At 48.3% G+C, this 12750-nt stretch overlaps 1 protein-coding gene across 5 annotated transcripts in view; it reads right to left on the bottom strand.

Moving 5' to 3' along the window:
- Positions 1-12: 12 nt before the first annotated feature.
- MGLL (monoglyceride lipase) overlaps positions 13-12750 on the bottom strand; it is an 82176-nt gene continuing 69438 nt past the window's right edge. For 4 of the 5 annotated variants that reach the window (XM_014516966.2, XM_025196825.1, XM_006017773.3 and 1 more), the window contains 3 exons: positions 12483-12572; positions 3884-4099; positions 13-1391 (listed from right to left, as the gene is read on the bottom strand). In XM_014516966.2, the coding sequence (XP_014372452.2) occupies positions 1266-1391; positions 3884-4099; positions 12483-12572 (432 nt within the window). In that variant the 3' untranslated portion in view covers positions 13-1265. Of the gene's footprint in view, positions 1392-3883; positions 4100-8176; positions 8803-12482; positions 12573-12750 lie in introns of those variants that run through there. The other variant, XM_025196824.1, reaches the window with a different exon arrangement.

The following is a 12750-nucleotide window of genomic DNA, read 5'->3' as shown; positions in this document are numbered from 1 at the left end:
CCTGGTATGGGTGCAGCAGTGCCGATCTGGCCTGGGCATGGCGGTATGGGTAGTCCTAGTATTGCAACACACGTCTGGCTATCCAGCGGTGGACTGCAAGGATGCATGCTGCTCATTCCCCTCCCACCAGATGCTTTGAGCTTGAGTCTCTAGCATTTTTCAAGCCATTCTCCAACTGAGGAGGGAAGAGACCAGATCCTTCCTGTAAAACCATGGTGAGAGGAGTGGACCTTGGTGGGTCAACACTCTTCTGGCCATGGTGGAAACAGAACAGGGTGGGAACAGATCCTCCCTCCTTCTTTAACCTCTGCTCCTTTCCTTCTCTGCAGCCCCAAGCTGCCTATACACACAGAATATATATTATATCAATAGTTTCTCTTAAATAAATCTTTGACTTTACCTCTTACGTATCAGTAGCACAAGTAATTAATTAAAAAAGTAACCCCTAAGACTATTTACAGAGAAGTTCATCTTGCAGAGGGGAGAAGTAGTTGGAAGTAGTCTGATTTTGAATGTGCTTTGTAGTTTTTTAAGCATCTTATCTAGCATTAGTCCTCTCCCTCCTACAGTGCTGCCACCGTGCTGGGAATTAAAGACCTATTAAACATGCTTTTCCAAAGTGCAAACTTGAAGGGTGGGGGGTCACTATGTACTCCCTATTATGTGTGAATAGAGGCAATGTTTAAATCAGTCAGACCTTGAAAGAAGCCTTTCACCTTCAAGGGCCGAAGGACTCCACTCGGCCTCAGCACCTGCCACCTCCCATATGCTCCTTGCTAACTCACAAGTCTTCGCCTCTCAAGGACAAGGACTTTTTATACAGCGTATGCTAGGACTGAAGGGACAGGGAAGCAACTGTCCATGGCTGGCATAGAAACTGTACAAAATGGAAGATGCTGAACTAGTGACGTTCCAAAGATTATTGCAGTATAAATACACCCTTGGTACATCAGGGATCCCAGGGTGAACAAAGAAGAGGGGCAATAGATTGATTGTGGGGGAAGGGAATGGGGGAAGGCTTCTTTAGTGTAATGCCCAGCCTGGAAAGTTTATAATGGGGGCTCCCACTGCTACAGCCTCCCTTGCTCTTTTAGGGCAGTCGCCTCTCTAAATGACGGAAGTGTCCCTCCTGCACTGTTCAGAGAAAAACATTCCAGGAGTCCCTCCGATCTACATCTTCTCCAAAAGAGACTTTTTTTTTAAAGAAAAGCTTCCATCCCCAGAAGATCCCCGCGACCACTTAGCAGGTATCAAGATGGTTACTCTTAAGTGTGGCTGGATTCTTCGGCAGCTGCGACCTTCTGACCGATCCACGTCAGTATTTCTTTAAAGACAGCAGTGCTGACCTCGGGCAGCTCTTTGTGGAGAGCATGATAGGCCTCATCATACACCTATAGTTGGGGAAAGAACAGATATTAAAACCATACACATCCAGAATAACACAGTCCTGAGGCCTCATTGGCCATCATCCACAGTCCCAATGTGCCCTTGTCACAAGTTGTCCGTATCTCTGTGTTTCTTAAATACAGCAAGGGATGGCCTCAGGTTGAACTGCACTGAGTGTTGTAAAGTGCCTCCTAATCTCCATTCATGTGTGTGGTGTTCTAATTCTTATGTTTCTTTAATACTTTTCCCTGTTGCAGCGTGAAAAATTCACGCGAGCTGCAGAAAGGCTGAGAAGGGCATCTGAGTGTGGGTTTCTGATCTAAGAGGTCTTCAGAGATGCTGAGCCCGTGGAGCCCTCACTGACAGCAACAGCAGTTGGGAGGGCTCAGCACCTTTGAAAGAAACCGGATTCCAGGTGTCCCCAGGCAGACCTTCAAAATTAGGGGCTGTTTGGGAGAACTGGGGCCAGTGTGGGAGAAAGACTGAAATGAAAACAGGGTTGTGTCAGGATGTAGAAAAAATAAATACAGGTTAAAAATAGAGTGAAATCTTTTTTAACCTTTCAGTTCTACTAATTTTAGCAGTGGGGAACCTATTCAGAGTGAAGCACGCTGGTGATGCTGCTGCTGTGCCTTTAAGTCAAGTTCTCCGTCATGGAAAGGCTCCCTTGGAAGGCTTTTGTTCATTATTTATAGGTGAGCTAGTATCTGACTGCTTGGCAATATCTGGCCAAATGCATTCAAACTCTCATTCTGGCATTAAGTCAGTTGAATTCTATGCATGGGATAAAAGGAACTGGACTTCTTTTGGTCTGAAAATAATGAAGTAAGCCCACTTCCTATCCTGCTTTCCATGCTCAGAGCACAAAGACCTGCCTCCCATCTCCGCTACTCTTACTACTGCCTGTTCCTCCATCCCACAGTGCCCATTCCATCACCCTCAGCACATCCAGTATGTTTGTGTCTCCCTCCATCCTGGCTCCCATGTGCTCCCCACCTCACTGTCTTTTCCCATGTTCCTCTATACTCTTTTCTGCCCATCTGTTGCTACACCTGGCCCTAGCTTACCTACTCATCGTTGGTTGCTCCCTCTTTCCTCCATGTCCCTCATTTATTCTCACACTCTCCCTCAGGCTGCTATCTGCCTATCCTGTGCACTTTCTATTTCTTCCTCCCCTCCCCTCTATCCCCAATGGCAGTCAACAGTCCCCCACTGTTTAATCCCTCCTTATTCCCACCCCTGACATCTGCTCTTCCAGCTGCCTGCCCCCACCACTTCCATCTCTGCCCTTTGCTGCTCCATTCCTTTTGCTGCAAATGGAGTGGTGTTAATGCCACTGAATCATCATCATCACAGTGACTGAGTCCCCAGCACCTCATCCTAACCACACAGAACATCCTGTTGCCTCCTGTCCTTTAGCCAGGGAACTGCAACTGTCTACATCCTTCCCCCCTAGTGAGCCCTGCATTCTCCTTCTTTTCATTCCCATGCAGTGTATCTCCAACATGTGAAGAAGCTCATGCATCTTTTCTGAGGGCTGCTTTCATCATTTGAGCAGTGGCTGCAAATGTTTGCACAGCTCCATCACTGCTTTGACATCCCAAGCAGCCAAAATCTAGTGAGGCAACCCAAGCAGAGGCAAGAAGTATTAATCATGCCCATGGAGCTTTGCCACAATGGGGGATGTTCCCACCATCCCAGGTGTGATTTTATTCCTTTGATGCCCGGTGTAGCCAGTTATTTTTCTGAGGACAAAAGCTTTTTGCTTGGTCTCCCCATCTCCTTTTCAGGCTCATTCATGTGCTAACAATTGCTTAATCAGCTGTGTGCTCTCGCCAAATGAGCAGATGTGAAATGGCTTTTGTTCTATTGTGCTCTGGAAAGGCCTCTTTGTACCTTTATGCAATGGGGCGTGAGGTGGGGTTGGCACTAAAGCAGCCTGCATTGTTTACACATTTTCAGGGTCACTGGTTACCTGGATAACAGTCCATCCTAGAATATGCCAAGTACCAGAGGAGTTGAGAGTACCCAGCACATCCCAGGTTGAGGAATAGGTGACTTCCATGCTCCCTCTCTCAGTGCTAACTTCTGGGCTGAATGGAGCTCCATCAAAGCCCTAGACCAGGAGTAGGCAATGTTTTTTGGCCAGAGTGCAAAAAACCCACAATATCTACCTTAGAAGGTGCTGGTGTGCCGATGTGCTGGAGCTGGGAGCAGCTGTTTGCAGCCTCCCGGCTGCAGCTGGCCCGTGGAGCCCGGTCTGCTTGCAGCAGGGCTTGCAGCCTCCCAGCCACCTGCTGGGAGCAGCCTGGGCTCCATGGCTGGCAGCATCTACTTAGATCCTGAGCTCGCAATGGTGTGCCAAGCAAAATGGCCTTGCGTGCCATGCTTGGCACGCATACCAGGGGTTACTGACCCCTGCCTTAGACCATAGTGACTAAAGCAGAGGCCAACACTAGCAATACAACTCCCTTCCCAGAGAAAAACACAAGCTGACCTTGAGTGTTTTGTCCTGGCTCAGCACTGTGTCCATCAGCAGATAGGATCCTTTGATGTCACAGAGCTTGTCGGGTGAGCCATGCAGCACCAAGATTGGCAGGGTCAATTTGGGGAGGGCCCGTTCTATTCTGGCAATGGCATTCATCAGCTGGATGACAAAGGAGACTTTCATTCCTCCATGGTGGACCAGGGGATCAGATGTGTAAGATTCAACCTGTTGGGAAGAAATCATTTAAGATCAACAATGCTCCACTTGAAAAAACTGAGGCAGGTTGTGTGTGTTGAATCTCTTCTTCCCTTCTTTGAGCATTTTAGCAGTTTTCCATTCTCTGAGGGCCAATTGTGCTATTTCCCCTGAGGTTAAGGCCTCTGCTGGAACAGCCATTGCCCCCAGGATTTCATGCAACTGCAGACTTTAGATTCATTCCTTGTGCCAGTGGAAATGTTCAGAAACCAAATATACTTCTGCAAGCAAGTGACCAGTATCAGCTATTGACTATTCTCATGGCAGCTTCCTTCTGCATTCATTTGTGCTGCCCTTCCTGCAGACAGTCCATCCCACCTGTGCTAATGCAGAGATATTATACCTCTATGATACCACCAACCCCTAGGTCCCCATTCTGCTCTGGTGCACAGTCTTTGAGAGGCTTTGCATAAGTGACTACACCTCTCTGTGCCTCAATTTCCATGTTTGCAAGGTGGAGGTAAACGTACTTCCCCATCCTGCAGGAGGGCTAAGTAACTCCTGTTTATAAAGTATTACGAAGATTAGAAACTCTATACTGGTGCTAAACATGCACACATGGAGACAGTGCCTGCAAAGACAACAGCTCCTAGCTGACCTTGCTCTCCTCAGTCCGGTGGAAGCCATCCTGCTCAAGATGGAGTGCTGCATGATGGGCTCTGAAGTCTCCAATGGCAACCCCTCTGTATGAAGGTGGCGTCAATCTCCATACTTTATGCAAGCTAGTAGAGGTGCACCAATACATTGGTCCATATTGTATTGGCACCGATAAAAGGAAAATTGACATTATCGGCAGTTGGCTTTTTTTGGCTGATGTGGCCGATAATGTCACTGATAAATGCTGTGTGCATGTCCACAGCTGCAGCATGCATGCAGCCAGGAATGCAGTCCAGCAGCTTGGAGATCAGCATCCGCCAGTAACTCTGTGTGGGGGAAGCAGTGTGTGTGTTGCGGGGGTGCAGACTGAGGCCCCCATGGTGAGCAAGGGAGTGGGGCTGGGGCAGGCATTACCCAGTAGGAGTGGGGCAGGGTGCAGGATGGAGCCGTGGGTGGCTCATCCGGGGCAGCTCCCACTGCTGTGTGCACCCTGAAGGGACATAGGGGGCATGTGCCCCCCCAGATTTGTGCATAGGGTGAGGGCAGGCTGCCTGCTGCATGCTTGGAGCTGGGGCTGTGCCAGCCTCTTCCTGGTGGGTGGGTCTGGGCTGGGGCTGCGCTTGGGGTGGGTGGGGACGGGGTGAGCAGTGGGTTGGGGCTACAGGGTGGCTACAGTGAAGTTTGGGGTGGCTGTAGCCCACCCCGTAGCCCCTGCTCCCAGTGCCACTGGTGCCTGCCCCAAGCACAGCCCCGGCCCAGCCCCCCCACCGAGAAACAGTCAGCACAGCCCCTAGCCCCAAATGCACAGCCTGCCCTTGCCCCACACACAGATCCAGGGGGCACATGCCCCCCACCCCTTCCCTGGGGTGTGCACAGTGATAGAAGCTGCCCCCCTGAGACACCTGCAGCTCTGTCCCGCACCCTGCCCTGGCTGGGCAGTGCCTGCTCCTGCTCCAGCCCCGCTCTGTCCCTTACCATGGGGGCCTGGATCTGCCCATCCCGCCCCCCCAGACTTAATGCCTGGCTGCCTATCAATCAGTGGATCAGTATCAGCTGATATGGCTGGTTAATAATTGGCCGTCGGTATCAGCCAAAAAAATCTTTATTGGTGCACCCCTACCAGCTAGGTGTGGTCTTGGCCTCTTGGCCAGTTAGTATGGAGACCCCAGTGTTGGGCAATATTTATATGAATTTAAACAATGGCATAAGGTGTTAAGAGGCAAATATGTATATCAATATTTCACTTGCAAATTCATATCCTTGTCTTGCAGGCTGGCTAAGAGTGGAGAGCCAGCAATCCTAGGTTGCTAGGAATGGCTTGTTACCGCGTCATGCAAAGCTACAGTAAATATTTGTACACTGTATTCGGAGAAACGAGCTTCTGCGGCCTACGCATGCGTTACCATCTCAATATTTGCCAGTTAGCTCTGATTACATGTTGGTCCCTGGCACAGCAGCCGATTCCTCTAAATTCTCATCGGGCTTTCAGATAACAAAATTATTTTTAGGTTAGCAGAATGAAGCCTTGGCTTTATCCTCACAGGCAACAGAGACTCTTCAAAAGTGAGTCCCCCTGGCAGGATGCTGGAGCCCCTACTTTGTGTGGGAATGAGGGATTGTGAGACTGCCTGCGAGGCAGTCCCCCATTAGCTCTCACTTAGCTGGGAGCTTTGGAACAGACTCGCTCGTTAAAGTTGACAAGCATTAGACCGTGAAGCAAACTGCATTGACTGGGGGCTGATGTATCCTTCTAAAAATCTACAGGTAACAAAGACGGTGGTGCTACTGGATGAGTGCTTTTAAACTCTACCCATTTCCTCTCAGGCTAGTTCAGACAAGACCACTGTTAGATCTCAAAGCCCTTGTGATTGCATCTGTCACAGCAACTGAATCCAAGGATTAGAACTGGCACGTGATGGATTCTCTGCTTCCACCTGCAAGTCCCCTGCTGTGGATTCCCTTCCCACAGGGGAAGTTTCCTATGGACATAGCCCCAAGCCCAGTGTATGCGCTGGGGGAAAGAGATGGGCAGGATAGAAGTCACTATAGCAGACCCTGCTGGTGGTGGATGATGGTCAAATGAAGATCACTACCAGCTGACGGAGGTCAGTGAGGGCCCCTAAGGTGCTCTAGTCTTTTCCAGGGCATATACAGAGAAACAGGAAGCTCGAACTGGCTGGTTGCCTCCTGGTCGCATGCTCTGTTTTCCCCAGGGCAGAAAAGAATTTGCCATCAGGAGTCAATAACCTACTATGTATGTATTCCCTGACTAAGCTCAGACTCATAGGCTAACATCCATCTACCAAGGAGATGTTAGAGGGAGGAACAGGAAACAAAAATTGTCTCCAAATGAAGAACCTTCTGCCACTGCAGTTCCAACGGCTCAGGCAGCAACCAGAGACTTAGTCGGAGAGAGAACTGGTACTCTGAGCTCTGATGCTCACCAAGCTTGCGCTCTGGTTGACCACTGTGAGGAGCAAGCTCCAGAGGTAGAGTTCCCTCTATCCCATATAAGAGGTGACCCTTGAAAATTAGGAATATTAAATACCAGTAGCAGCTTCCATGAGACTTTAATGGTGTTTTGGGACCCCCTCTTTGAACATGCTGCTGCTTTGAGACCCCCTCTTTGAATGTGTGGGTTTATATTTCCCTTTATTAGAAATTAAAATTAAGGGCACAGTAAAAAAACCTCCAAAGTAAGGGGTAATTATTGATGAGGAGTCTAATACACTCTCATCCCAATAGGTCAAGCATGGGAAGCCCCAGCACATCTGTGCCAACACGCATGAGCTCACATGTCTGTACAGACACAAGGGTCTGGAACATGTCTAAGAATCCATTGGTGGTGAAATCCTGGTTGAGACTATACAATCACAGCCCAATCCTGGGATGCGCTGAGCATCCTTGACTCCTGGAAGCAACAGATGACACTTCTGAGCACTCTGCTCCCTCATGTAATACTCTGCCAGTGTGACTATTCAGCACCTAAACCCACTGTCCCGGACAGCCCCGAGGGGTGCAGCATCACTGCTGCAAGCACCTCAGGTCTCACCTGCACCTCACACCAGGCAGAGAGCCATGTCAGTGGACCATGAATCTTGCACAGCCCCATCCCACTTGTCTGAAACCTCTTCCCTTTTCTGAAAGCTGTCTGTAACCCGTGAAGCTGCCTGAATTTAGAAAGAGCTGTCTTGGGATTGTGCTCCTGGAAAAGGTACACTTTGACTTCTGCAACACCAAGCACATCTAACTTTGTCGCCCCTCTCTCTAGCAGACCGCCCAATATATTTTTACCCAAACCGTTGAACTTTTTGTTTGCAATTTAAACAAAAGGCATAGGGTTCCTTCAGCTACTTAGCAACTGGCTTCAGCCTAATCTGTGTTATTTCTTTGGAGCTGTGTTGCAGTGCTGCACTAAGGCAACACAGCTTTGAGGTGGTTTTCTTTTTTTTTTTTTTCTTCATTTCACTGAAGGCAACAGAAGAAGGACTCTGGAGCTGGGGGTGGGGAATCAAGCAGGTCGGGAGGCGAGATTGACAGATGCTCCCTACCCATGGAATAAAATAATATAGAGAAATTTATATGAGGTGGCCCCCTTCCATCCCCATATAATGCCATAAATGCCAAGAGATGGCCTAATGGGCTTCCTTCTTTTTTTATTTCTTTTTTCAACAACAGGGAATTTTTAGCTACTAAGCAGCAGACCAATCTTTTGTGTGGATGGAAAAAAATAATACCCCAAGAATGATCAACATGGTGAGAGGGATAAAAACAACTAATGGATGACAATCATTATCCCAGTCGTTAGGTTTGTACATGGAGTGAGTGTACAGCACAGGTTTCTCCTAGTGAAAGGAGGATAAAGAGATGAGGAAGAAGGATGGGGATTTGTCTCCAGTCTTCAAAAGAAGCAGCACCCCCACTATGCAGCAAGGCAGGTTGTGATGGCACAGGAGAAGGCAGCTCCAAGACCTGCTATCTGTAACATCTGGTGGGCTGAGGGTTAGCTGTAGGGAGGGTGAAGAGAAGTTCAGCTGACTTTTAAGGTTCTCCATCACCGGTGATGTGGATGGGACCTGGTAGAGATGAAGCAAAAGCTTGCAGCAACTCCTGTACATGAGGTCCCCTGTGACTGGGGGATGCCTTATGGAGTGGGGCTTGTTGTGTGGGGAGGCACTTTTTGAGGTGCTGGGTTGCTGTGCCATTCAAGTTGTGCCCATGGGAGGTTGTGCCTTGTGCGGTGGGCTGCCTTCCCACAGAAAATGTGCCCAGTGAGGGGAGTCACCCTGCCATAAAGGGCATGATGCGTATGTGGGGTGCCCCATGGGGGAATGTCCTGCCCTGTGAGTTGAACCCTAGGGAGAGTCCTGTGACTAATAATAAGGGCTATAAAGTCTCCAGCCATTCAGCAGCCCTCAGGTGAATGGCAGTCTGGGGCAATCACCCTCCTGTATCGGTGCTCCCATCCATCTTTCCATTGTCCTGTATCTGGGCTCGTTTCTTACTGCAGCCCTCTTACCTACCTTTGCTCTACCAGTAAATCTGACTCGTTGTTCCCTTTGTGCCTTTTCCCACTTCTTGCTTGTCCTCTGCCCTCTACAAAATCCTGGTTCTCTCCGCCTCCTTTCCTTGTTGTTCCCTTATGCTTGGGTACTGCTGGAGGCAGCTCTCTTGCCAACATGGAGACCGTGGGCAGCAACTGAAGACTAGGTCTGGTCAAAATCTTTATACTGGAGACAGTTCAGTGATCTTTTCTTGCCTGGGCCTAGTGCGGGAACTGTAGAACCCACCTCAACAGCCAATGAAGGGGTTTTTTAATTTTCTTTAAGATAAGAGTTATCCACCATGTCTCCTGGTATCACCCATAAGCTGTTCTAAGCCGGGGTTGCATTTTCCCTCTGTGTCTTCCACAGCATGAAACATACTACTGAGCACTTACAGCCTGATCCAGTGCTCACTGAAACAGCCAGAATATTTACAATCTCAATGACAGATGTAGCAAGACTTGAATAAAAATTAATGAGATCCAGTAGCCTTGCTTGTCCCAGAAATGGGACTGCCTCTCATCAGCACCCCATATTACTTTCCATCCATGTTTGTAACAGAAAATCATCTCCAGTCTACCCTGTTCCTCTCAGTACCTACATCTTGAGGGCAGCTTGGCATGAACACAAAGAAAACAGGAAATTTGGGAGGATATCCCTTGTATCCTTCAGTTGTTATAACACTGCTCAGCATCACCCTTGCCAATGAAATGACTGGATAAAATTGTGCTCCAAATTAGGGAAGACAGTAGGCATCTGTTTGAACTCACCATAATGGGGACGTCCTGAGGTCAGAGCTCAACCCCAATGACAGTACTTAGCATGTCACTAGCACTTTCCATTTGAGGAGTGACCCCTGATGTCACTCCTCCTCAAAACCCCAGGAACACAGATCTTTTTTCACAGGATTTTATCAACTCTTCTCTAAGCTGTTGCTCAAATAATAGTTGGTAACACCTTTTCCATGATGAAACACCACAGAGCAGATAGATGCAGCTAAGCATTGTTCCTATAACTTAGATGGAGCCAACCTTATTTGTGTGCATATGTTTTGTGGGTCTTTGTTATTCCAAAGCTCACTAATACACTTGAGGAGATACAGGTTACAAAGTGGGCGTTTAACTAGTGCTGTCTGGGTTGGTTCATAGACTCTGTCCAGAGCCATAGTATTCAAGCAACTGCTCTACCTACTTTTCTCTTTTCCAGCTGAAGAATTCAAAGATTTTTTTTTAAACAGTTAGGTTTTAAACCCAGTATATTATTATTCCTGTTTTCAGACAAGGAAACTGAGGCACAGAGAGAGTATGTGACTTGAGCAGAGGGTCTCTGTCATAGCCAGGACTAGAACCCAGGAATTCTTGTGGTTATTCTTCATGACCATCTTTCCTAATTTCTAGGGCTGTGTGAAATTACGCCGGCTGTTTCGTTCCAATTTCGAGGTCGAAACAGCAAAATCGGAACAAAACAAAGGCAGTCGAAATAGCCTCGAAACAAAATGAGGCTGGTCGAAATGTTTCGACCATAGGATGGGGATGGGGATGGGAAGTCAGTCCAGCTGGGCTGGCTTCCCATCCCCAGCACAAGGTCTGGCAGGAGGAGGGAGGCAGCTCAGCTGGGATGCTTCCCAGGGCCTTGTGCTACATCGTGGTGGGGTGGGAGGCAGCCCAGTGATGTAGCACAGGGCCCCAGGAAGCAGCCCAGCTGGGCTGCCTCCCACCCCTGGACTGATCTAGTGGGGGACGGGGAAAGCAGCCCAGTTGGGCTGCCTCCCGCCCCCGCGTGATGTAGCGCTGGGGATGGGAAGTCTGACTTCCCCTCCCCAGCAAAATTCAAAACAGTGTCAAAACAGCCTTTCTGTTTCAACAGAACGGAATGGAACAGCTGTTTCGACTTGAAATGAAATTTGAGATGAAACACTGTTGCCTCGAACCATTGAAACTCAAGGCGAAATGGAACAGTGCCATTTCGCACAGCCCCACTTTCAAAGCAAACCAAACCCGCAAACAAAGCCTACCTGTACCAGGCTTATATTTCGACTAACCTGTCTGCTCCCTCTCTATTCAGTCGAGTGTGTGTGGCAAGTGGCAAATGTACAGTCTGATGGTGCACAGACACTTCCACAGATGGGGAATGGACTCATATCTATTTAAAGACAAATCCAACTTATCCTGCCAGTCAGAGGCTTGAAAAATGACAACATGCCTCAGTGGCACACAGGTGGGCAGGGAGTAAGTGTTTGCTTTGCCTGCCAAACACTCCTGCTTCTGAGAAGCCCTCAGGTACCATTTTCTGTCATTTCTGTTGATCTTACAAACCAACTCAGATCCCAGCTCACAAAACCTTTCCACACTGAGCTGTTTCATTCATTGAGGTTTCTCTTTTCTTTCCCCCTCAGCACTAAAATACAAACCCAAGCCTACACGTGGCTGTTTCTCCTGAAAGGTGTGGGAGCGTTTTTACTCATTATTTTGTGCAGTTGCTAAGACATCTGGTTTTACCAATGACTACAACAGCTACTACTGGGAGTGTTTGTAAGGAAGAGGGAGGAGAGAAGCTGCCTCTCCACGTAACAGCTCAGTCCCATGAGACACATTTATCCTGACAAAATATTTTCCCCCAGTGCTGCTCTGCTCTGGGTAGCTATCATGGAGGCTGTAATGGGTGACAGTGGCTACTCTGGCTATAACGTCTCTGGGGCAGAGGCCATTTGTTTTTCTCTGTGTTGATGGGACTCAAGTCTTTCTGTTGCCATAACGGTACAATAAGCAGAGCTGAACAACACAGCCTGAAGTATCTGAGCCATCTCTAAACCACAGCTTCCTCCAGGGCTGCTGCCATTGGAGCTACATGCCAGTGGCGAAGGATGGTTCCCATACTTGCTGCACGAGCACCCCACAGCCAACTGCTACCTCTCCGGCCTAAAGCACACCCTGGGTGCCAACTGCATTGAATTGGTGACTGAACAGTTCCTGACTTTGGGCTAAAATTGCTTGTTGGTGTAAGGACTTAAAGCTCCCAAGGCTGCAATGATATGTCATATACCTACATCAGCCTCTAGTACTGCCATTTCTTTGCTATCTACCAAGACTCCAATGATTGAAAATGGTATGCATCTTTATAGACTAACTAACTAAGATACATATATATGGAGCACAGGCTTTTGTGAACCCCAAGTTCACTTCATCAGATGAAAATGGTATTAACAGTCTTACCTCCTTCTTATTCCGGGAAACCACATTTGGATCTATGGATCCCAGGGACAGGTTTGGTAGGACAAAGTTGAGCACTTTCGCTGCAAAAACCTATGAGAGAGTAATGCATTTGGTTCAGTAAGTAGAAAAGAGGTCCATGGATCTGATCCTCATCTGGTGTAAATCATTACTGAATTAAAGTCAACACTGCCATGCTGAGCTACACCAACAAAGAACTTGACCCTGTATTTAAAAAACTGAAGGGAAAGGAGTTGGATGCCAGCCAAGA

The sequence above is a fragment of the Alligator sinensis genome, unplaced genomic scaffold, assembly GCF_000455745.1.
Source record: "Alligator sinensis unplaced genomic scaffold, ASM45574v1 scaffold839_1, whole genome shotgun sequence".
Lineage (NCBI taxonomy): Eukaryota > Metazoa > Chordata > Crocodylia > Alligatoridae > Alligator > Alligator sinensis.
The sequence above is the reverse complement of the archived record's forward strand: the minus strand, read 5'-3'. Positions and strand labels throughout refer to the sequence as shown.